The 26,831-nt window shown below is 40.0% G+C and overlaps 1 protein-coding gene across 2 annotated transcripts in view; it reads right to left on the minus strand.

The window, feature by feature from the left end:
• Nucleotides 1–617: 617 nt before the first annotated feature.
• The window catches only part of klhl13 (kelch-like family member 13), a 34,875-nt gene continuing 8,661 nt past the window's right edge, over nt 618–26,831 (minus strand). For both annotated transcript variants that reach the window (XM_041052140.1, XM_041052139.1), the window contains 6 exons: nt 14,873–15,014; nt 13,120–13,252; nt 11,635–11,831; nt 10,062–10,857; nt 7,047–7,160; nt 618–1,831 (listed from right to left, as the gene is read on the minus strand). In XM_041052140.1, the coding sequence (XP_040908074.1) occupies nt 1,344–1,831; nt 7,047–7,160; nt 10,062–10,857; nt 11,635–11,831; nt 13,120–13,252; nt 14,873–15,014 (1,870 nt within the window). In that variant the 3' untranslated portion in view covers nt 618–1,343. The remainder of the gene's footprint in view (nt 1,832–7,046; nt 7,161–10,061; nt 10,858–11,634; nt 11,832–13,119; nt 13,253–14,872; nt 15,015–26,831) is intronic.

Below are 26,831 nucleotides of genomic sequence, written 5' to 3' on the forward strand. Positions count from 1 at the left end.
TACACCACTGGCAGGGAGTTTGGTGCTGTTAACAGTTTTTCTTTAGCTGACACGAGCACACGGAACAAGCCTCTGACCAGTGACAAGGCTGATATTTAAGCACTGAACATCCCTGGTAATCTGATTGATTTTACCATAACAAACCAGATTAAGACCTTTAACGTTTTAATCTAAACGTCTGCAAACTGACCATTCCCTGCAAACAGGTTGATTGATCTCTTACTTCACCTCTGCAGCTCATTCATTACAGTCAAGTTTTACAAAACAAAGAAAAAGGAAGACGGCTTCTCTCCCCACAGCCGAAAAATGACCACACATCTTGCACCAGAGTCAGGAAGCTTCACTGAAGTCATCAACAATCAATCAACAACAAAATTCAATTATCTAAACTCTGTATAAATCAAATCCAAACCAACCAGGTCGACTAAGTGTCCAACAACAATATACCACAACAAAAACACTTTCTCAGCTCTGTGAAAGCTCAAACATGGATGCAGAGGATTTACACTGACCGTGCACGTTCAAGATGCCAATCAACTTCCATTTTTGGGGGTTCTCAGGCTCGTACTGAGTCTGCTGTGGCCAGTAACGACAACAACATTTACATACTTTCAAAATCATGTTTATTAAATTTAGAAAACACCATTTTGTTAACAGTTTCATAGCAATAGCAGGAAAGAACTGAAACTGTAAGAGAGAGAGGGAGAGAGAGGGGGGAGAGAGAGAGAGAGAGAGAGAGAGAGAGAGAGAGATAGAGAGAGAGAGAGAGAGAGATAGAGAGAGAGATAGAGAGAGAGAGAGAGATAGAGAGAGATAGAGAGAGAGAGAGAGAGAGAGAGAGAGAGAAAGACGTCGATGGGGCCTGGGCCAACCCCTGAGTTAAAAACCAGCTGTGTTTTTTGGAGCTCATCTGTCCCTACGCTTCTGCTCTCTGGGGTCACCTGCATCTAACCTGGCATAGACTAGAAGAGACAGTCAAGTGTGGTTGTCAGGATCTCAAGGTAGAACGCCGAAAGAAACGAGACATAAGAAAACTCTGTAGACATCAGGTAGAAAAGTTGATTTGCAAAGTCACTTTTCAAGTCAAGGTATTTCCTGCCAAAATATACCGAGTATGCAACATTAACATGTAATTAGGTTGCCAAACCGTATCGGTATGTAGGTTTAACCACTTAGGGAGGGGTCTCTGCACAGCTTTTAGGGGAGGTGGAGGGGATACTTGGGGATGCAGTACAGATGTAGTCCAAAGAGGAAGTGCAAACAATGTCTATAAGGTGTGTTTGTTGAGGGGGGTTGGGTGGGCAAGGGCTTCCGGGGGTATGAGCACTCCCCCCCTTTACTCATCAAGGTGCTGAGAGGGGCGACTCTCTGGAGGGCGAGCCTGAAATATCCTCAGGGGGGAAAACTGTGAGTGTGCAGGCTCGTATCCCGCCCAGCGACTCGGGTAAGTCAAACACTTTGTGCCATTCGTCTTTCTCAGGGTCATACTTCTGCACTATTTCCACCATGCAGCGATTGTTCCACGAGTAGCCACCCACCACATAGATCTTATTCTCAAACACGGCCACGCCCACGTCGCTCTGGCCTCGCAACATGGCGGCGATAGGTGTCCACAAGTCGAGGGCGGGTGAGTAGTATTCGCAGCTCAGCACGTCGTCGTAGTCGCTGGTGCCCCGGAAGTGATTGCCACCGATCACGTAAAGACGGTCCCCCACTGTGCACATGCAGTGCAGGCCGCGCACTGTCGTCATGGGAGCTTTCTGAGTCCATTTATCCGCATCTGGGTCAAAGCACATCAGCTCCTTCTGAAAAGTGTCATGAGTGATTCCCCCTGCAGCACAAAAAAAAAAAGCGCAAATTAGCCTCCGCACTGATCGTTTGGGGGAGGAAAACAGCTTTGTAGCCTTGTCAATCAGACCCATCGGTGACTCATTCACCCATTCCAACCTACATTTTCACTTATCTGGGCCATGTGGAGCGCCAGCCATAACAACTGAACAGGTCACATTTGCCTCGGTAGCATTATGCAGAACGAGAGGAAGGATTCAGGCTGTACATTTTTAAATCTCACCTTTCTGTGATCCCTGTTTCTCAAACCTTAACTCGAACTCGACAACCAGAGCACGGGCTAAAACTGTAATTTTACAAACTAGAGTGACATCAAAATTCGTTCAGCCTCTTTTCCACAGTGTGAAATAATGCTGATGATGACCACTCCGTACAAAGAGTAACATCATTACAAAGCGTTCATGCATATACACACAAACAGTCTGTAGACGCCAGGACACAGAAAGCTGAGGGAAAGTGGGGAGGAAAAAAAAAAAACAGGACATGTCTACAGGGAAGGCTTAAAATAAAGAGGAACACAATCCCAGCATGCATTTGGGTGGAAGCCAACCGCCCCCCTCCCACCTCCCGGCAGAGTGACTAGGAGCAAATGCGGTGAAGATTTGCAGAGCATGGCGAATACAGGCAGAATCCCTCTTTTGCTGCTGCCCAGTGATCGTGTGCTTGGTTTATTGTTGCGGCCTAAGCTGTCTATTCAGCCGCCATGACTCAGATCTGTGATGCTGCGCCTCCTTAACTGATCAAATCCAAAGATAGCCTGACTGTCCATTTTCTTTATCCAAGTAGTCCACAGGACAAGGCTGCTATTAAAATCCTGACAAGAGAACAGTGCTGGAGTTGACGTAGGGTACTCCTAATTCCTCTCAAGAGGCCCTGCTGCTATTCTGATTCAGCTGGCCTTTCCCTCATACAGTGATGTCTGATCAGTATCCCGGTACCCTAATGTCCAATCAGTGCTATTTGTGAGACATTAAGAGTGGACAAGGTTTTGCCAAATTGATCCTAAAAGCTTTCGCTCTTCTATACAGAGCCCAGGACAGACTGAGTCACTGTTTGTATTGTCCAGTAGTTTACCAGATAAAAACATTTCCCTGTGCAGCCGTGTAGATGTAAAGTAACTGCAGAGTCCCCTTGTAAAATCAGTGACCTGCTTGGTTGGTTGAATCAGTGCTGGCACAGGTGGGACCCAAAGAGGAGGAGGAGGAGAAGAGACAAAGAGTTGAGACAGAAAACAAAGGGAGGCTCCGCATATCCCAAAAACATCCCGCAATGATTAAGAGCATCCAGACTTGAGTGTCGGTAGAAATATCAGCTTCTAATGATCTGTTCTGGTCTGTGCACCAACACATGTACAGTCACATCCCTCAAGGATGCACATAGCTAAAGACACAACCCAAGCTGCAGTTAGGATTGATATCATTTTTCTACAGGATAACTCAGAACGTGTGACACTGCACAGAAGTGCAAATGAAAGCAAATTTCACTCTTTTCACTTCACTTTTCATATCAAGTTAAAACCCACAGTGTTTTCCCTTTGTGGTCCACATTCTAGTAAGATATGTTCAGTAACCAGTGTTTCTCCACTGACAGTAACCGCACTCTCAAAGTCGTACTGGCGAGTTCATTTTATAGCTTTCTGACGTTCCACTCTGGCTCTGCAGGAACATGAAATTTTACAATCAGATTTCGTCTAAAATCACTCATTCACTCATTCAATACTCCCTACAATAATAAACAGTAATCTACACTATAGTGAAAAGGAAATTGAAATTTCAGATGCTTATGAATCATCGCCATTTTGGGTCATCGCTGACAGATGAGTCACACAAGAGTAATTTCCACATCTACGAAATTATACACATTGCATTGTGGAACTGTTAGCAGAAGGTATAGTATATTGGGCACATTTTTTTTTTTCCATTCCATTGTGAGAATTTTTTTTTGAGGGCAGTACACTGAGCATAAATTTGACGCTCAGAATTCGGACACTCCAATAAATAACCAATCCCCACAATATAAGAGCTGCAACTGCGGTTTGTCAATGCACGCAATATTTCAACAATGATCGAGTGGGGGAGAATGCTTGCACACATTACAGAGCACCAGTATAAAATACTCCAATTAAAAACCACAGTTATGAGGCCATAAAAACTGGCTTTCTTGCACATACATAAAAATGCCACAACAAATTACTGAAAAATGACACGAACTAATCACATATCATAACAATAATTGTAAAACTCTAGGCTGTGAGGATTCATCTGTCAAGAAACCTCTAAATTCAAGCCTAAATTACTCAAACCATGCAGTGTCCTTGTTGTAGATGACTCAGTGAATAATTAAAAAAAAGAATAATAATAAAAAAAGAATAGTAAGAGCACAGGATCTAAACACCAATGTTAGTCTTTCAGATAAGACTGTAGGACCACAGTGGCTGTGAACTCTGCCACACCACTTGAGCTGTGATGGTCTGTGGGCTGAGTGCATCTGTCAGGTTCATCCAGCTGACAGAATACCTTCAGACAGCTCAGCACAGCTCGCCTGTAACCTCAGAGTGTGGACGCTACAGGGCCTCAGTGCAACAAAATTCCTCTAATGGGTAATACTCGCTCCACCTCCACCTTTTACAATAAAAACACTACTGTCTGTTAGACACACATTTCATTTTATGTGCCATGCGTGTTTCTTTCTTGGGTTATAACCCACAGATGTGTTCACAAAACTGCTTGACCAGCTCTGTAACATGCAAATGATGTTTTTTTTTTTTTTTTTTTTTTTCCTCCCCCACACGTAGTTTTAGCTTCTGCATATGCAAAGCATGAGAGTGTGTCGTGGCTCAGCCAGCTGTTACAACAGCGAAATTTACCAAGCTATTGGCTCGCTATTAACTGCATCAATGAAACATGAAACCAACAAAAGAAGAAGCCATTACAATATCAAAAGGGTGAGCAGTAAATACCATGTACCGCAGAGTACAGCCTGAGGCAGACAGACTGAAAAACAGCTGGTTGCCAGCAGATTAGCTTAGTCCGTGACTACTATGTTGTTCATCATTTTGGTTTATTTATTTGAAAAAGTGAAAACGTGGCTTTCATCTTCACTCCACTGTAATGTTAGGCTTGCCAAATCATGGGCTCTGTATGGTCCAAAATATGGCCCTGGTTCTCGTGCTTGCCAAGTGAAATACTAACTAATTAAAAATGTTTTAAAAGTTTTGCTTTTTGTTTATATAAACAATGATTATAATCACGTATGAAGGTAGTAATTAGTTTCTGGCCTGTTTCCCACAATTCAGCATTAGTTAATATGAAATCAAATTAAAGGGGCTACATGCACTATTAACTTTTCACATGCATGCACACAGTGACTATCTTCATGCAACGCTCTGTGTTACTGAGAAAAAAATTTAAATGAAAATAAAATAAAACACTATTATGAATCTTTGATAGTAAAGACTAAAAAAAGTAATAAGTAATAAAAAACCTTTGAAGACCAGAAACAACAACAAAAAAACAATATGACATAACTGGAGCTAATACGGTCGGTAATGTGCTGTGTATAGAACTACATAACACTGATAAAGGTTTGCAGGAATAATGAGATCTGTGGATTATGAAATTACATTCAGTGCTGCTGTGCAAAGTAATCAAAAATCAGGGAGTGTATCTAATAAAACTGCGTGCATGCTGGTCAGCACCTTACATTGTAAATAAGCTTAATACTACAGCTAAACTACTGCTTTTTTTTAATATTTTATTTTCATTTGCCAAAGCCTCCACAGTGGGATTCTAAGTACAGTATGTAACTAGTGCAAAGATATTAATGTAATGTTAATTCACCAAAACTAAAGACAGTCGTCTATCCTCAATGCCAACATACCACCTCTTTAAATATTCCACAGACGCTCAAATGCATTGGCTGAAATTCTGACGTGGTTATTTGTATTTGCTTCACCACTCAGAGTCAGTGTTTATTTCTTTGGTGGTATGTGCTCACAGATTTTCACTAGAGCTTCAAATGTCTAAAACACGATGATGATTTGTACTGTGATTTGTTCAAAAGACGGTAACATTTTACTGGTGACACTCAAGAACCTATACATTGTACATGTATTAAGAGATAACTAACCCCCTAATCCCATATTTTCCCTACCTCTGTCATGCTAAAATATATATATAGAAAAAAATCTACACTTCTGGAAACCTCTAGTGATCTCCTTTTTCATGTTTGTGTTGTAGAAGGATGACGGTACCCACGGCCAGGAGGGATTAACACAGGCTCTTCTGTGTTACACCTCCTACACAGACTTCAGTCCTCTACTTTGCTCCATCCTTCCCAATTTCCCTTCCACGTTGTAGCCACCCCCCCCCCCCTCCCCTCCCCTCCCCTCCCCTCCCCTCCCCTCCCCTCCCCTCCCCTCCTCCCCGTCCTTTGTAGCATCGCTCTGGATTAGTCACACTGAGAAACTAGGGCTCATCTCCATAATGCAGGATTTGTTTTCAATCCTATGAAGTGAACAAGTACTGAGGTGACACCTAAAGAGCAAGCACCGACTGCCAAAAAGGCCCAGTCTCGGTGGCCACCCTCTGCCCTGAGCGCAGAGGGCTCGCACACCTAAACTAACCTCACCTGTGCGCTCAGCATCGATGAATCAAGCGTGTGAGGAATGATTTACAAAAGTCTGTAAGTGTGACAAACACTTTTTTCCTATGATGTAGCACGAACAAATACCTAGCATTAACATACTCGTGGAAATTTTATTACTAGCTCGCTGATAACTAGAATGCACTGTACGCACTATTTAATAATGCATGCGTCAATCATAAACTGAAAATTCAGTTTGAATCCTTCCACTGAACACACATACACATATATACCCCTCTCTCGATGACTCATGGCAATGCATGATATATGCAGTGGAGCTTGGAGGAAAGGTATCAGATGAGGTAACCACCGATTAGATTTTATGGCCTTGAAGCTAATAACATGTAATCAGCCGTTTTCTGCCATGAAATACTTGGGAAGAAAAAAAGAAAATATCTAATTGGTGATGACAATGAGCAGAAATTCATTCCAATTATGACTCAAAGACATGAAATATATTTTTTAACTCACTGCACGTCCCCACGGCATCACATACCCCCCTTTATTTGGGCTGATTACAAATTTACTTACTTAAGCTCCCCGGAGCCACTTACCTGAAATATACATATAACCGCCATACACTGTCCCAGCATGGCCATAATGTGGTTCATTCATTTTGGCAACATATGTCCATTCATTTGTCCTTGGGTTGTAGCACTCCACAGTGGCTTCAAGAAAAAGACGAAAAAAAAAAAAAAAGAGGAACGTATTAGTAGAAAGTAGGTCAAGACACAACTAAGGAGGACAAACAGCAGCAAATGAGGCCTTGGAGGGTCTCAGCGTGGGAGCTAAAACACAGATTTAAATACAGAGTACACATCCCCGCAACCCCACCAGCACTGAATGCACTGACTGTACAGGAAATAGGGAGATTGTAAGATCCTTTATCTTAAGGTCCCCGAGGATGGTTTCACTATATCTGTGAGAACCAGGAATAAGGACACCAGGATTTGTGTGTGATGCGTGTAGGTGAGTGAAACAGGGACGGCTGAGCCCTTACCAAGCAGCCAGGGTCCATCAACCCGTGGGCTCACTGTTTGGAAAAGGGTTTTGATTGGGCACAGAGCTAAGCATCAAGGGATCTTCACCTCAAAGTGTTTTAATTTTACTACAAGAGTGCGTGCCTTGCCTAGTATCAAACATAGTCATCAAACATAAGGAGGAACACAAGTGTACATTTCACCAGAGCATTGTGGACCATAGATAAGTTATCTTCTTGTTCTTGTTATCTTCCCAGCTGAGGGAAGTCTCATCAGCATATAACAGAATATTTTTGGTTGCATGTCACAAGCAGGACTGGAGGAAATCCAAAGAATAAATTCATACAGTGAAATTATGCATTTTTTTTTTAATTGGCTTTGGTTAAATCAGTGACTTGAAAAATTATTCATACTGGTTCCAAAATACAACAGAGAGCTCAGGACCACAAAGGAGTGCGAGGCTGTCTCTGGGCCAGCTCAGGAAATCTCAGAGGGGAAAATGAGTGAACACCTTGCTCTGCTTGCTCAAAAACTATGAAAGCCAGCTTGAGCAGCACACACAAAAAAAGATATATTAGAAAGTTGTAGTGAGCAGATCTAAAACAGTGGTTAAACTGTACGAATGCAGAAAGGGGTTGGACCGAAAAAGGAATGTGTCATATTGATAATTCTCAATAAATAAATGATAAACCTGAAATACACATAAACTCTGAATATTTCTGGTTTACCTATAACACAGACCAGTGGCGGATAGCTTATATAATTTAATTTACAGGTACACTGATTTAAAGTGAACATCTTTTTCACTCAGTCAGCTGTAATCAGATTCTCCTAATATCAGCTGAAAAGGTCACATTGCTAATTAGCATGAATTTCTCTTCCTGCAGGCTCTTCACTAAAAATTAATGGATCACTCCAAGGATCAAGCTGGTAGCTGGTGATATCTGGTATGTATCACACCATGTGTAGCATTATTCTCTGACCCACAGGAGTGGTTACCAACATGGTGAGCCAGGACTAATACTGTAAATGATCTGTGGAGTCTGATCAGTCCCAACAACCTCTGAGTTTCAGAGACTGCTTTGTTTGAATCGGGGGCAAGCCAAAAAAATTGAGAACCAGTGACCTGGAGATCTTTGCTGATCTGTACATTTTGCTTCAGCACAGTGGGTCATAAAAAGAACCTTTAAGCCAATTAAAGCAAGTTTACACATTCCTGAGTGTAGCTTTCCTTTTACATAAAAAAAAAACAAAAAACGTGCTGCTCTTGGGAAAGAATATCATTTACAAAATTAAGAATCATGAATAAATTATCAAATAACTATGACTATATGTTTAAAATAGTTCTTCTCTCATTCATGTGTCTAATGTAAACAATAATGTAATTACTTTTTAAAACACCTTTGTACAACATCTTATGATTGGGTAAAACTGAATAATTAGTCTGACAAACCTGTAATGAAACTAACTTAGCTACCTCACCCTCCCAAATCAAAGTATATAATGAAGCAGAGATCTATCTTCATGTTGCTAAGCTCTTTTTTTAAATTTATGTATTTATGTATTTATTTATTTCTTATGTATAATCTGGGTATTTCAGATGTAACAATAAAACCACACCCAGGGTATGACCAGCCCCAGAGTAAACAAATATTATGCAGGGGCTGGGCACATCCAGAAATACATCAAGGATAAACCACACGCAGTGAAAGAGCAGTGGAACGTAGAGCAGGAAAAGTCAGTTGCGTAGACAGGCAGTGAACTGGGGCTGTGCTCTTTGGTCTAATTATAACCCAGAAGAGGAGACTGCTCGCACAGTGGCCCTGCTCTGTCCGCTGCAGTCACAGAGCTGAATTTAAGTACTGGGTGGCACCTCTCTGTGGTCCACAGTTACGGGTGCAGAGATTCCACATTGGTTACTCACCATCAATCTATCCAAACTACAATGAACAGATATAAATATCTCAATTCACTGAAGTGTTTTCTTCCAGATAGGTGAATTTTGAATGTTTAAACTATGAAAAGGATCAGATTACTGACTAAAGATGATCGGTTATCTGATACAGCACTGTATCAAACTCAACCACTGTGAGAGGGATTTAAATTTTTGTTCAGACTGTACAACTCAGCAGACATACTTAAGGGTGTAGGCTGTGGCTTTGTTGTATTGGATGGCACTACATTATATAGGTAAATAAAAAAAGCCACAATGTACAATATAATGGAATCCAAAACAACACCCACCAAAACACAGCCCCAAAATGAAGAAACAACACTTCTCTGACACAGAGAGAACTAAATCTGAACATTATGCTTCACAGGATTTTGTGTTGAAATACTCCTGTACTGGATTATATCTGATTTTAAAGGTGTTCAGAACAATGTGTACGTCCTTAAAATTTATGCATGTGACATGATTCGTAGGTACAACTCCTGATCACTGTCTGTGTGCTTGCAGCCTTACTAAACTGCACATTTCTTCTCCTAATACTTGATATTTAAGTGTATAATCTCATACAATATTAATTAAAGATTTCTGTTGTTACTTAAAAGGAAAGACAAAACAAACAAGCAGAGAAATAAACTCACCAAGCTCCCCGGCAGCGTTCCTTCCACCAACAGCGTAGAGGTGTCCCTTGAGTGCGCTGAGGTGGAAGAAGGTACGTTTCTCATTAAGGCACGCCACCTGGATCCACTTGTTGTAGCGAGGGTCGTACCGGAACACGGTGTCCACTGCTGTCTTGCCTTTGGTGTCATAGTTGCTTTGGCCACCCACCACATAGAGAAAGTTGCCAATGACAGCGATGCCGTGTTGGTAGCGGGGTGCGTCCATGGGTGCCAGCGCCTTCCACTCGTGAGCCTTCTCATCGAACAGACGTAGCTCCTTACTGACAACTAGCTGCTGGCGCAGAACGCCACCCAGGGTGACCAGGTGGGCACTGTCTGAGCGGATGGCTGTCCGTTCTGACTGCATAACTGGCTGCATGTAGGGCATCATTTGGTAGTTGCTAGCTTCCAGGAGGAGGTTGACACAGGTGTTGTCCGTGCGCATAAAGTCCACTGTCTGCACATGATTGATGAGCTCCTGCGGGTTCATGAGGGGAAAGCGGATGTTCTTCATGAGCTTTGGGGCATAGTCCATACGACCGTCTTCATAGCGTAGCCAGCGGCAAGCGGCCTTGAACAGGTCCAATTCAGTGCAGTGTTTCAAGCTGTTACTGGACAGTACAAAAGCCAGTCGCTCAAATGGTAGCTTGACAAACTCTCCCGTGCCCAGCAGTGAGGGGAAGTTCTTCAGGATGAAGTTGTTGACATATTTGTCCACCTCTGTGAGGTTGTATGTGTTCGCAATACGGCCCACCTCGACGCAGTTGTCGAGAGAGACCTGAAAAGGAAGGAGAAATCAAAATCTTGGAAAGCTGCAAAAAACACGGAGAACTCATCTAAAGACATGAGTAACTGGATTTTCCCAGCGTGTCAACAGAAACTCATCTTCATAGCCAGAACGATTTCTCATTACAAAATATCAGTGGTTTAGTTTTGACGGGATGCTGCAATCAGAGACAAATTAACAGTGTACACTGAACAACATGTAGGTTGGCAGTGCACAAGAAGATTTGCTGCAAGGTGGTAATCCTGCCTTATGAGACAAGCCCTGAACCTGGGGCAACTGGTTACTAGTCTTCAGCAGGTTTATCTAACGTAAGTGTAGCCTACCAGAATTTTATTGCAGATCTCTTCTTCTTCTTTTATCGCATGACATCCTTTATCCCACTGATATCTACTCAGCTTTTGCAAACCACAGTTAATTCTTGACTTTAATACAGCAAGCAAAACCAAATTAAGTCTTAATGAGAGGAGAAATAATCATGAAAGAATATTTCTCCTGACTGCAAATTTCTAGCTAATGATAACAACAGAAATCAGACAGTACAAGCAAAACCCTTCTTGAAATGTGCTTTTATGTATGTGTTTGCCCCCCTGTAAACTCAGACACTCTCATAGGACTTCTAGAGCAGCTTCAGTTTAAAACATTTTGGCAAAACAACAGCATTTCTGTTATGAGATACAACTGAAAATGACAGCTAATTTACAACTGGTGAAGGAAAGCTGTGTACTGTACAGCAACATGAAGCTGTGGCTCGTGCGTCTGCTTCCTTACCCCAGATATAAGAAAGACCTTGCAGAAGTCCAGCACAGGAAGGATTTGTAAGAAGCTGGCTGCTTCAAGTGTGTCTTGAAGGTTCTCCATGTTGAGAGACAACTTGGCTGTGTAGATAAAGTCAATGATCTTCTTCAGGCCTATTCGGTTAACTCCGTGAAGCTTGATGCACATTAAATCCTGTTCTTTCATACCACCTGCATCAGGAGACAGTAGGGGATCAAGTAAAGTAGATGCTTACACGTGGTACAACTCACACGTAATCGTATTTGACGGACAGATCTGTTAGCAGGCACACCCATTTGATTTTCAAACAACTTGAAGGATAAATTTTACAAAACTGAACACATTTGATTAAGCTGAAAAACATCATCTAGGTGCATATACTATTATGTGTAAATGTCAATGAAATGTTTTCGGCATCAAAGAATTTATGTTCAAAAAGGACTGAAGGGAGAAACCATCGCTCAGCATCTATGCTCGCACAGCTTCTTTATCACTAATAAATCCCTCACTCTAAATACGGTTTCCCCTTATTCCCACTTTAACAAGCTCTTCTCTTCTGTTCTCATTGCAGAACCTTCTTCATCTTCATCATATACTTTAAATGCCAAATGTCCAAATTTCTTCCACTACAGCCTTGAAATGACATTCAAAAGACTCCCTGTCAGCTGTTCCACCATTAAAATTCACTTTCTTTCCTCATTATATACTTTGTAATGTAAATGACTGGTTGCTAAATTCAAAGCTCTAGTCATGAAAAATAAACACCTTCATGTAAATAGGCTACAGTTTAATATAAGGTCCTATCAAATCAGTAAAGTCACATTTACCAGCAACCACTTACTTAACCTTGGGTTTAAGTGAAAAAAAAATAATCCTATGAAACCTGGTACAATTCTTTTTTTAGTTTAATTTCCTTTTTTACATCCTAAAATGCTTGCAGTATCAAAAAGAGCTACATTTATAGAGTTTTTCAGCCATTTTTGATAATACCCTTCACACCACTGTATGCATTTAAAAGTACTCAAGGTTCTTCTAGCTTTGCATACAATGCGTCAAGGAAATGAAACAGGCCAATATGTCACATTTACATTCATAACGACCATGAACATGAATGCATGGACAATGACTTTACTAGGTTGGTTTTATAACATGGAAACCTTTATGAATTATACATACACACACAGACACACTCATGCAATACTGGAAGGACATGCACACAATTTGTAAGGAGGCAAAATGACAGTGATATATCATTTCAGATCTGTGTCAAAGGGTGGAAATGTTCATGCTTTTAAAAAAAAGCTTTACTAAACAACACAGAGCAGGCAGAAGAAGATACGGCAATGAAATTCATGTGTCAAAGCAGCAAGAAGAACGTCCAACATAAAACAGTACAGCAGTGATAACTGGGACCAGTAAAATGCCTCTAACCCACAGCTGAGCTGATGTTTTGGTCAGTGTGAGGCTTTTTAGACCCACCTGTGAACATGGCTTTGAAATAGTCGGAGGAGGAGGCCATCATGGCACGGTGTACAGGGAACGCTTCGTCGCCGTCCCCGGCCACCAGCGTGACGTCACATAGTAAACCCTCTATCCTCAGCTGGTCAAATCCCTGAGAGAAGACGAGTAACGTGAGAGATGAATGTTACTCAGCCATGCAAAGAGGACCTGAAATATGCAGCCACCAAAATACTGTTTAGTCATGGTCAGTCAGATGTGATTGCAGCCCTCTGGTCTACTTGAGCTCTCTGATTGTGGCCTGCTTGTTTTCTTGACTGTCTTGAATGTAACTGGTTCAGAATTGTAGGCTTAGAGCTGCAGCTATATTGTACCCTTGTAGGCATAGTAACATAGAAGGGAGTTGGAGGTTTTAGCTACAGTATATCAGACTTTTGCTTCACACAACTGTTGTAATATTTAAAAACAAATAATCCCGCCCTTCTCCTTTAATCAGTAAATTTCATGGCATCTTCGAAGGCCACTGCAGTGTCTCTTTGGAGAGCCATGTTGTGCACAAAGTTTTCTTTTTAATTGTTGAAATCGCTTGTCTGCTGCGTGCTTCAGGCTATATATTAATGGTCTGAGGTTTTTTGTCACCCTCACACCACATTCTTCACACATGCACTCACTTATAAACACATTTTACTTCACTGACAACCTAATGTAGTACTAATGTTGTGCAAGTCAGAAAATATACACAAAATGTCGATCCTGTAACCTACTCTTGTACTAATCTGTGAGTTCTAGATGGGTTTCTTCCAGATGCACCAGCTAACTGAGACTAACTGATTGTACTATCAGGGTGTAAGATCAGATGGCCTAGAAAAATCATCATCATTCCGTTACTCTCACTAGAAGATCAATGAGCAGCAACAGCCAATCATTTTCAATGAAAGCTGGTGACGAAGTGCAGACACTGATGTGGCAGCAACAAACGGCGCGAATGCCAGGACCCACCACAACTTTAGGGCGATCAGTGCTTTAAAGTGGTGACATGCTGAAGCAGCTTGTTTCTCCATGATGGTGCAATTTTAATATATACTGTGGAAGCTTCTTTCTTGTTAGTGTCTGTGCACATGGCTAGCTTAAGCATGATGGCATATAAAGTGTGACTACACCTCAGCGAGAGGGAAGTTTATCTTCTTTTTTCAATATGATGTTATTTACTTCAACTGTTAAATGACCGCTTCAAATTACACAATACAAAGTAGGTCACTTCAAAAACGTATTACATTCTATTAAAGCTTTTCCGTTACATTCTTGATGAGCAGTATATTATGATATTCATGTTGCGCTCACTCAAATTAGACAGAAACCAAATCCCAAATGCTTTTGTTTAATCACTGCAATATTATCTAAGCTATTAAACTGTACCCAGTAATTCATGCCATGGGCTCTTTTGGGCTAATTTTGTGGTGTGGATGGTTTTTAAAATGCAAAGAAATTAAATTCAAACAATTATTCCAGTTTGTAGTCTTGTAATATGAACAGATTAAATTGGATAGAGCTTTATCTCATTTCAAAAATTATGCGATGAAATTGGAATCTCACTTTCCAGCCTGCAATCTGAAAAGTTTAACAGACCTGTAGAGCCTACATTACTTACACATACTCTAAGCAAACACAAAGAAAAAAATGCAAACATTATCATCATCATCATCAGACAATGACAATATTTGACTTAACATTCACGTCTTCATGAGACATTGTGACTACGTGTCTGTGCTCTCACCTGAAGAACAACTGAGCTGTGTGTGTTGCTTGTGAAAAATCGAGTGTTTCCAGTCTTTGATGCCTGAAGGTGAGCAGAGATGCCCATATCACCATAGCCCAGAGCAACTTTCATGTGAGCGTCGTCGTCCTCCACGAGGGATCTATTAGGAAAAAGGAAAGTTTTTACTTCAAAAACCCAAAAACACGTGTTTCCATCCAATTTTAGCCTATGGAAAGTAGGACAGAGAAGTTTTCAAAGTGACACTTCTTAAGGACATATTGGGTAGTGGTAGCCTAATTGTTGGACACATTGTCACCTAAAAGTTGCAGGTCTGCAAAGCGTGGGCCAGTTGGGAAAAAAGTGGCGGGGAAGTGAACAGGGCATGCTCCACCCTTCCCAAAGTGCCTTTGGAGAAAGAACTCAACTCCTCAGTGGTCTAAAATAAGACTGGCTGCTTCCATATTTGATGTTGTGTGCCACTGTAAATCTCCATCTACTCTGAAAATACAGTGTTTTCCTAGTTTAAAAAAAAAAGAAAAAGAAAAGAGGAAATACACATTGCTTAGATGTTCTAAGATATCTGTATAAAATAACAGCTGGGAAAAAGAGCTCACAAAGTAATAGATAACATTAGCTGCAAGACATTTTTCTCCATAACATCAGCAATGAATGTGAGTCATATGATCATTTAGAAGTCAAATGTCTTGGCTGTAAACTGCAAAAATACCCATGGCTAATAAAACTACAGAAGTTATGTTGTGCAAAAAACTGTGTGTATGCCAACAAATTTCTAAGCTGATGAAGTATTAACACAAGAACATAACACAATGACCTGTGAATTCCTAAGAGTAACATTTTATTTGGACCACTATGATCAAACTGAATTGATTAGTAGAGCAGATGGACAAGACAGAAGCAACACGCGTGTACTGGGTGTATAAACCAAACCACGTTTAGCACACCACCAGCAGGGTCTGGGAATGGTGATGTTATTTGGTTAGTCTGTCCAAACAGTTTGATCCAAAAGAAAATTTGTGACCCCTTGACCTTTTACCTCGTGTAATTTTAAGGTCAAAAACCATTTGCAGGATTCCCTTGAAATCTGAGGCGGATATTGACTGCAGAATCCCTAACCTGATTTAATGCCACAACTGAAGTTCTCCACTTGTCCTGGCTATGGCTCAGGACAAACAGCCACTGATTGTAAGGGTGGCACTTTGAGCTCCATTGTCTCGTGTCCAGATGTAAAAATATCCTTAAAGACACTGAACCCCAATGGTGTGGCCAACACCTTGCACGGCAGCTTGCTTCTTGCTGCTATCAGTGTGGGAGTGTGTGTGCGTGAGAGAATGGGTGAATAAGAGGCAAACTGTAGAGCCCTTTGGATAAAAGTGCTATATAAATGCAGCCATTTGCCACTTGAACACAATAAATATCCATATCTGAAGAGCCCCCCACCCAAAAGAAAAAAAAAACAAAAAAAAAAAAAAAATGAACTGAACACACTCCATATCAGCTTTCAGCTAGTGCCTCCCTCAGGCCAACATGTCAACTTTAAACATAAGATATATCTCATAAATATAAAAGACATACTGACATAAAATTTGCATGGATCATTTGCAAATGGATAAGCCATTAAGAACAGCCTTTCCTCCTCCACCATACCCAGGACCAGCTTTGCATTTTGTCCATGTTGCTCGCTCCATTGAATGCTTCTCTATTGTGGGTTATAACGTACACTGTGTGCTCTAGGGGCTCTCAGCAAGGCTTTAGGATCCAATATATTTAATGTGCATCTCAAAAAAAACACTAAACCAAAGAATTAACAAAAGAGGATGTGAAACTCAAGTTGTTGCTTTGCTAGGATATTTTTACATTACTGTGAAGGCTTATTGCTAAATAGACAATTATTCTGTCTGAAGCTATGAATGATCATAGAAGCCTTCTCCTTCAATAAACTACACAGCTATGGGTTGTATCACATATCTGATTCAAATGAGGACATGAAATGAAATTAAACAATTTTGAAAACAGTGGCTAAAATATGAAACCACAAACCAGGTACAGTCATCGTTTCTCCGTTTTCAAAGGGAGGACAAAACAATGCTAATGACGACTGAAGCAAATTAACTTTTTTTTTTGTTGTTTTTTCAGAATGTATAATTGATTTATAATCCAGGGATTCTACACTTATAACACAAATCTGTTCGGAGAGGCTTTAACAACCTTCTACTAATTAAAAAAAATCTGCTCTGTGGGAACATATTTAAATTGTGTTTTTCATTCTGTATAGCCCAATTCTTATGATGTTCCTTGAGCTCTATAACAGTCTAACCAAAAAATGTGTAAAAGGATAAAAAATCTGCTGCAAATAGGACTTTAACTGGTGATGTAGTATGGTGTAGAGTCCTTAACTGTTCCACAGAGAATAAATGTGGAAAGATGGCAAGTGTGACTCAGAGGCCCAAAGGGAATTCTCTTGGGATATAGGAACATTTTGTGCTAACAAAACTGCCATTAGAGTATGAAGCTCATTTAGTAAAAAAAAAAAAAAAAAAAAAAAAAGAAAGAAAATATATTTATAAAAACAGTCTGTCGATCAAAAAAAAAAAAAAAAAAAATCAGCCGAGCAGTTGTCTCTAAAGGTTATGTCATAACCAATGGCATGGACTGCCCCTCTGACTTTGAAGTCATGCCCCAGTGTCCTTCCCTTTAAAAGTGAGACTGCTGCCTCTATAAAAAGAAAAAACAGCTGGTCATGGCGTGAACAGCGTAATTTGTTAAACAAAAGACTATGAAACATCCCGTCTCTGACAGCAGTTCTAGAAAAAGCAAGAGTTTTAGAGGTGAAACACAGAGCTTTAAGTAAAAGTGATGAAATTAGCGCACAACACCAAAAGGAATGACGTGCGATGACTTGTGCCTGATAATAATGGGGAGGTTTGTGTTAAAAAAAAAAAAAAAAGTGCTTTAACCGTCACTGTTTCTAATAAGAGGCGATGAATATAGAGAAGTGATACGAAACACAGTGATGCATAAAAATCTGCATTTCACACATTGAATGAAAACTGAGCTTAAAATATTTCAACTGTTCTCCTTGCAGTTTATAGAGATGACAGAATAGTCAATGAATGTGGCATCTCAGACTTAAAAGGCATTCATTTTCAGATGAAGATTGGCCTGGTTTTGATAAAATGTTCTTTTACAAAAATGTCTGGCTCAGCATTGCAGTAGATTTGCGTCTTCAAACAGGCCCATGAGCAGGCAGCGCTTGTCAGATGTAGAAGACTAATGGTTTTTGGGTGGACTATTTATATAATGAAGCAATTCCAGGTCCTTGTGTGGATGAACACTTGATATATATATTTTTTTTTTTTTGTGGTTAGCAGAGTGGTTTTATTATTTGTAAGTAGATGTCCCCTGTGCTTTGAGGGGACATTATTCAACATTTCTGAATAAAACCTAGCTTTTAGATGCTACTAAAATGTTTGGCGGACTGCTGTCAAAGCCATACACTTCTTCTTTATGTTCGAAATTAACGTGTTCACTAATGAGGCAGATATTCAAATTATTTCACTTCAACTGAAATCAATCGCCTCTCCTAATGACAGTAACACAAAAACAAAACAAATTGGCACTTTTAATATTCTTTTTAGGCGCAGGATAAAAGGACGTATTGTAATAGAACCTTCCAGAGCAGGTCTATTATAATATAAGAGTAATCAGGTGCAATGGTTTGAACATTTGTTCCAATCTTTTAGAGGTATAACACCGTCACACATCTGAGTAGAAAAAAAAGCCTGCAATCCATTAAGAATTTGATGATTCTGACAAAGATCGAAATCAAAATGTTAACGATTAAATCCTGTACAATCCCTTTTCTCTAATTTAAAGAATGGACTGAGGAGATTTGATGTTAGTGTCATTACATCAAGACACATCTTGGCAGACATTTGGCCATAAAGGATCAGAATAAGGTTAAACTAATGGCTGCATCAATAATCTGTACCATCTTAATGGTGCAAAGGATTTATTTGTTATTTCTACCAAAAGCCTCACCTCTAACATTCAGACATGAGATTCACAGCAACAGCAAACAAAAGGGACACATAACTTGGCAACTTCAAAAACACGTCTACTACAACCCTCCATAACTTAAGTACAGTAACACAAAGCTTATTTGCTTGTTCTGCTTTTGATTTTGAAGAAACAGAGCAAAAAAGAAAGCTTTTGTTTTACTCTGCTTTGCTTATGAATAGAGAATGGAATGAGTAGTCCGGTGATGTCCACAATGTGCACATTAATATGAAACTGTTGTGTTTTTAATAATTATCTTTAAAGTAATCATTACACAGTACAGAGTGGATGAGAATTTTGGGAGTTATTCTCTTTGCTACGAGGTACAAAAAAAAAAGAAAACAAGCACAGAACATCATACTGGAAAAGCATAATGACGATATTTAGTTGCAAAGTTGTGAGTCACAATTATGTGAGGTAACCTGGAGGTGTGAAAAAGGTTGTTAACTCTCACACCGCAAACATGTCAGCACTGCTTCTCAATCGGGTTAGAAATGTCACTGAGAAACAGAAAGAGTTATGTAATGGCATGTTTAGTGTTAACGAAAGAAAACGTTTCACGGCCACTTATCTAAAGAACTGTGGAATGAAAATTTTCTCTTTTCTTCTCACAGAAACTTTCCGAGCTGACCTTAAAGGGGACAAAGGCTGACTGACCAAACATTTTGTGTCACCTCACATCTTTGCACTTGAATACACCAAGAAAGACTTCAGCAGACCAACAGTCCACTGCAACACTGTCTTTTTTTTTTTCAAGAAAATTAAGCCAAAGACATTTGGGGCATATGATGGATAAACATTAAGAGAAGGTCAGGTCGAATCCAATTGTCATTCCTTTCACATGCTGTACAACAACTGAGGAACAAGTAGGAGGATACATCAAGACAAAACAAGCACAAAAACATGGGAGATTTCTGCTACCACAAGAGGAAAAGAAAATTAGGTACAACTCTACAATCTATCCCACACATGCTTACGGTCTATTACATACAAATCTTGATGATTAATACTCAGAAATAGTACAATTTTTGAAATGACGATGCGAGGATGGGATCAGTAATGTACATTTTACAAGGAGATGATCATGGACCACATCTAGTAGGAATTTGAGAACACCACCACCACTGAACGCTGAGAAACTGGCATGGCTTGAACAGTGGTCACAATCACACTGACACACAGCACAGGAAAATGTACTGGTACATTTACCCCGTCAGGTGGTAAGTCGGACAGGCAGCGAGGAGAGAGTGGGTTGTCCAAACCACAAAGGAGTGTTGGTGGCTGCCGGAACGAAACAAAGAAGACAACAGCTACAGCATCCCACATAAAAGTTCTGCTCTTCCCAAAGGGACAGAATCTCTAGTTGTATTTGTGACCAGTGAGTGTTGGACGATAATTGTGAATAAAGATTTAGAGCAGCTCAGCACTGACCAGTGCTAAAATCATTTATCAAACATCACAGAAGAATTCACGGTCTATTATCCTGTCAAATGCCTGCTATTGATGCCGAATATGGGTTTATTTTAGGTATGTTTAAGATTGTTTCATGTGTATCAAGTTTTTTAATTTAATTTTTTAAATGAATTACATTAAACTAAAATGAACTCTCACATACACTGGTAAATACAGTTTAATTTGATCCATAGCAGAATACTGCAGTTCACTGTTCACACTTCTAACACAATGAGAATGAATTGAATATAAAACCACATGACGAACTCTTTATCTCATAGAGAATATACTATATGTAAAGAAAAAAAAGCTAAAATGGGGGGTAATTTAATATGATCACAAAAAGCTCCCATTTCATCTCTATATTCAAGAGAAAACACCGACCTTAAGCTAAGCTGGAAGTGATAAATTATAGACAAAGGCAAAAGCCTTTTATCGTCAGGGTTTAATAAGAAGACCATCGCTAGCTTATACACTGTATCTTTGATTATATTTACAATCTGTTAGTATCTTAGATCCCCAATCACATTAACAGTTGGCTGCCACATTCACAGTACCAGTTCAATTAGAGAAGAGCCATCGCTTGGTATGTATAGCGATGGTACAGAGGAAGGTTTTTGTTTCAGGCTCTAACTTGAATAAATAAAAAGATAACCTGGTAGATGGATACATGACAAAAACAAAGCCCTGTGATTGGATTAGTCCAGCCACTGCTTGTGTTTACACTATGGACCATTTGCCCACATGGTTTTTATTCCCATAAGCACTGAAAAAAAACAAACATTGCTAACTACAATGAAAAGAACAAATCGCAGACATGCTGTGCTATGGGTCCTATTTTAATATCAGTGACACTTTGCACAAGCAGCAAAGTTACCTTCATTTTCATCAATTTAGGGTTTGATCTGGGCCAGGAGAAAGACGGGGCAGAAGGAAAAATTAAGAGGCAGAGGAGGAAGTTGGAGGATTGAAAAGAAGGACTGGAGTAACAAGGGGAGCAGTCTATCCAGCCCCTTCATGTCAGTGGAAAGCTTAAAAACATCCTTCCACCAGTGACAGTTCAGGAAGCAAAAGTCAACATGGCTTTTTCCTGGGGATAACAGTGGAAGGGTCTTAAAAGATTAATGAGTATAGCTTTGCTGTCTTGTCATGTTTAGCCATGCACTGAAAGAAACTTCGTTAATCTCATCTATTTCAGGTTCTGAATATCTGAAAGAGCAATGTCATGGTTTCTGGAACAAATAACTAAGAACTTGTATGGTTGGAATTGAATACTTTTCCACCCATGTTTCAAAATGATGGGTTCACTTTTTTCCCCACAAGTCAATCTTAAAACAATACGTGCCTCATCTTTTCTGACAAGATCACTAACTCCAGGAATGAGTTTGCAGTAAGAACATAACACACCAGCGGCTGAATCCAGACCACTCACATAAAAAATAGAGAAGGCACAAGAAAAGACGATGAGGTGCATGGAAACTAAACAAGGGCAGCTCCCTGAAAACCTCTGAAGTGATGTGAGTGGAGTCAGAAGGGAAATCTCTATTTGTCCTAGCAAGCAGAGCAATGACAGACACCTGCACTGAAGAATCATTTCAATCACAGAGCACAGCAATGCAATAACGTTAAATGATGAACAGCTTCTTCTGGGGGGGGAAAAAAAAAAGATGACCATCCTGTGATGCAGTAACATTCAAGTACCTTTTACAGAGATGCAGAAAATAGAAGCCTCTATTTAATATCATCCAACCCAAAACAATGGTCCCGCAATGCTTCTCACTTTTATAAAATGTGGTCCTAAATGAACTTTTATGCCACTTAAACAAACAAAAAAGACACTTTGCAATACAAGCAACACAGTGACACTATGCTGCTGTGTCCCACTTGCAAATGTGAGGCAGAGTAACACCTGGATTTCTATTATTGCAGAGTTTGTCTATGGATGCCATTTTAAAAAATTAGTATGCTAAACACTTCCACCAAATACCAAACCAATCAACATACAGCAGAGTAGCCATATGATTATTGCGCTGTACAACCATGCCTGAATTTAGCAGCTGCATATTTTATCAGGATTCTCCATCTTTCCTGCATTAACAACACTTTTTTTTGCTTTAACTCAACTGACAAATAAATAAATAAATAAATAAATCATCAATTGAGAAGGAGAAATTCTTTCAGCATTTCAGCAAATTGGGTGCAACTCTTGTTTCCCTTTCCCCACCACACACACACACACACACACAGGGAAAAGCAATACGGCAGACAAGAGGAGGTAGCTGTGCAGTCTTAAAATTCTTCTCTCATACCGTCTCCATTCCATCAAACAGACTTTGGTGCATCTAAAATGTGACAGCATGTCTGGTGGATAGACTGCAATCTCAAAATGGGAATATATTCATCACTGTAATGAATATAGACATTTTTAATGCAGCAAAATACAAAAATGAGCCATAAGCTGTCCAGTTGAGATACTCCATTTTCTTTTTCATCCATTCACAGAGTTCCAGTAGAAATGGAGACGATCACTTATCAGACTACTTCAAACATCTGTGTCCCATGTGTCTGACAAATGTTGTTTGCTCTGCCCATTCTGATGCACTTCCATAATTAATGCTCTGGATTAACTAACTGAAAGGATAGCTGCTCTATACTATTTACAGACTGGTTTTAAAATGGAATACCATGAAAACTGCAGGTTTTAAATGAACTGCTGGACACTGAAAAACTGGCTACTTTGAACAGGTTATACAACAGGAGTTTTATTTATGAGAAGATATCTTTAAGACGTAAACACAAAATGTATGCATGCATGCGTTGCCTGAAGGTTCTGGGTTTAGTGATTATGCTGCTTGACTGTGAGTCTCCTCACATTTTTGACCACGTGTAAGTAAGAGTTGTCACGAAAAGTGTTACTTATTAGGTCCAATGATATTTCCAGTACGTCCACCCTGTCCAGGACAGATTGGCCACGATCTCCAGATAATTGCTCCAATCGCTGCTAATAATCTTAGCCGTCTGTGTGCCATAATGAATCTGTAATTACGCTTTATAATCAGAGAGCACTTTAAGGTCAGGGCTTTCACATCAAAAGGGGCTGGGGAATTTATGAGTACCTAAAATTAAGTCTCAGGCCCACAGTTTCAACCTGCATCACAAGTGGTTAAGCCAAACAAGCTTCAGAGCGTGTTTGCGTGTGGGTGGAGCAGACAATCTGTGCACATGTACCAAATGCTAAATTAACCTGAAGGATGCTGTAAGAAGGAACATGACCTCGCTGAGGACGTGAAATCAAAAAGGACAGCCTGAATAACATTTGTAAAGAAAGTTTGCATTAATATTTTTAGAAATAGCAACAAGATAGGCTGTTCTGTACTGCCATTGCAGGTCTGAGGAATTATTCAGCATGTGTAGCAGGGTACGTGTACCCGAGGACTGAATCCAGATTCTAAATGAAAAGGTAAGAGATGTGTCAAGGGAATAGGTACTAAGAAGCGTCAGCATAAATTTGCCAGGACTCAAATGAGTAGAGAGGCGTAGCTTTGTACACAAAGGGGCTTAATTCGTCACTATCTAAACCTTCATATAATATATAATCCTTCATGTAATCATACAGGTCAGCAATGCTGAAATTCATAAATACTTTTAATTCCTATGACTGTCCCAGTGTGGTCCACTTTCCATTACGAGGGGATTGTTACAACTGCTAAATGTGCAACTGTGTGATCGGAGCAAAAGGTACAGCAGCAGGAAAAACCCTACACTACCAACAGAGTGTAAAAAGCTGGAACTGATAAGGAGTAAAGTAGCTCTGACCTGACCCAATGAATGGGTCAGAATTCAAAGTTTACCTTTGTTAAGGAGGAGGACTTTGCAGGTCTTTTTTCTTATTCTAAACCACGTTCTGGCACCTAGACAGGAACACGGTGAACCTGATAATCTATGCAATGAGAGACTTCTACGATGCTGCAGGATTTTTTGATTTATTTTTGTCAGACACAATAACATCCAGTGACTAGTCAACTGTGTTGTGAAACTCCACCTAACTTCATCACAGTTCAGCTTTGAGTAGGCAAATGTGTGTGTGTGTGTGAGAGTGATGAGTACAGACATGACTGTTTCACCTGACTGAACTCACTTGATGCTCTGCCAGCCAGACTGGCTGTGCCGCCCCTCTGGCATTTCAGTGAAAATAAATGATCCCTGGGTGGCTACTGCATTTTGTACAAAATGGCCACAAGTCAGCGAGAACTTAATGTCCATTCCAAAGGGCAGGTAAATTAAAAGCTCCACCACGATTCTCTAAAGTTGATCATTTTTCCCCAACAAGGCACGTGTGGCTCAGGTTCACCTGTGACTGATGCACTGCGTGTGTGAGTGTGTGCACACGGAGCTGGACACTTATGAATATCAAAACCGTGACACAGCACTGGCCTCATTTAAAAACAGTGGCAGATGTTGCTCGGGAAGGGGGCATTCAATATTCAGTTTTCAAGCAAACAATTAAGCAAGCTAATCTAAAATGTTTTATGATAATTATCATATGTTGTTTCACAGCGCTGTGATCAGTGACTATCTAGCCAGGCATTTAGAGGGCATATTTATCAATCACTTGTAATGTCTTCATTTCAGAGCAGGCTGTTTCAGATGCACTGATTTTTAGCTGATGTAGCACACTGGCTAGCTGATTCTCTGCCTTCCATTAAAATCAGACATGTTGGCTAACAAACTGCATTGTAGTTCTAACATCTCTGCTGACATATCATCCCTGAGCCCAATTAACACATTAATCACACAGTGATATATCTGGTGAGACCCTTGAGATAAATTCCACTGTTTTATGAATTTTGAATTATGAAGTCTTTTTTTGTCAGTGGAAGTTGATGTTCAAAGTCAAAGTGAATGCAAATCCACCAGCGCAAACCCAGCTCTTATTCAGTTTTATGTCAACTGTCAAATCAACTATGTTTTGATTATTTTGAATTAGATGAATGATTTAATCAATCGAACAAATTAATCTAGGTTGGCAACGAAGTAGGTTTTAAAGAAATGTATGAAAACTAATGGGCTATTTACCTCAGAGACTGTTAAAAAAAAAAAAAAAGAAAAAAAGAAAATCCTCTCATGGCAGCAGCACTGAGGATTCAGCAGCAGCAGAAGGATTTGACAGCCACATGAGACATGTGAAGCGTCTACATTCGCAAAAATCTGTTAAACAGACTTTCAAAGCTTTCATTTTACCTATAGCTGTACAATCACCGTGGTATTTAATCTGGTCACAGTGGCATTAACTTAAGTCTCAACACTCTAACCAAAAAAAATAAATAAATAAATCTAAATCAGTAGAACCAAGGCACAGCAGATGATAAGCCACTTTTACACTCTAATGTGCTAAAGAAAAACATGAAGGTCAAAACATGCAATATGTGATTTCTTCTTTAGATTGTCTCTGAGAGATTGATTTTCTAGCATTTTGCCTTAATTAGACTGCTGACAAAGAGTGACAGGGTACAAGGGGAGAGAGAAAATGGGTATGACATGGGATAAAGGTCCCTGACTGGACTCGAACAGGCGTTGCTGCAGTTAAGGCTGCTGGCTCACCATGACGCCTTCAAGAGGTGATTATTAAAGACAGCAGTCACACATATTAAGTGCTTAGTACTGAACCACTGTAAGATGAGGGATGACATTCATTTCAAGGACTTTTTTTGTGGAATGAAAGATAAACCCAGCGACTTCTTACTGAGCTGAAGATTATTCCATGGGCCATACTGGCAGGGAACCTTTACCATTCCTTGCTAGCATGAAATCTGCACCACAGGCAGTTCACCGGTCTATATATAGATTAGGGTGGTTTCAAGACAGCCAAGAACATTGTGCAAACACATCTTAATTCTTCATACATTATGTACGTCAGATATTCCAAAAACTCTGTCTTCTGTTTCCTCCATCATTCTGCTGCTTTGGACACCTATAGAAAGATTACCCTACCAGCATACCAAGTTAAAAATGTCTCTAAAGCCAAACAGACAGAGGCACCAGTCAAAGGGCCTATAAAGAGTGACTTCTCCCTGACCACAGAGTAACCTATAATTGGGGGCCCAATATCAGCCTGCCTAAAAACACAGCTTACAATATACACGTTTCAAAATAGAAGGTGGTCTGGTGGGGCTGAGCCACACTGGGCAGAGTAAGGTGCAGCTTCAAGGTTTGAATATGCTCCACTCGCCAGTGTGTGCATACTGGCAGAGCTCTGAAATAATCTGCCACTATGCCACAACAATACAAGTGAAAAAAGGACTTTAAATACCCTGGGATGTAATAGAACTGAGTGAATCTATGACTATTTGTAGAGAAATTAAAAATTATTGAATAATATAAACACTTGCTATCATGTGAAAGAAATACTACAGGGTATTGTGATTAAAAAAACACATACAGAAGTACA

The sequence above is a fragment of the Toxotes jaculatrix genome, chromosome 12 (genome assembly GCF_017976425.1).
Source record: "Toxotes jaculatrix isolate fToxJac2 chromosome 12, fToxJac2.pri, whole genome shotgun sequence".
NCBI classification, from domain to species: Eukaryota; Metazoa; Chordata; class Actinopteri; family Toxotidae; genus Toxotes; species Toxotes jaculatrix.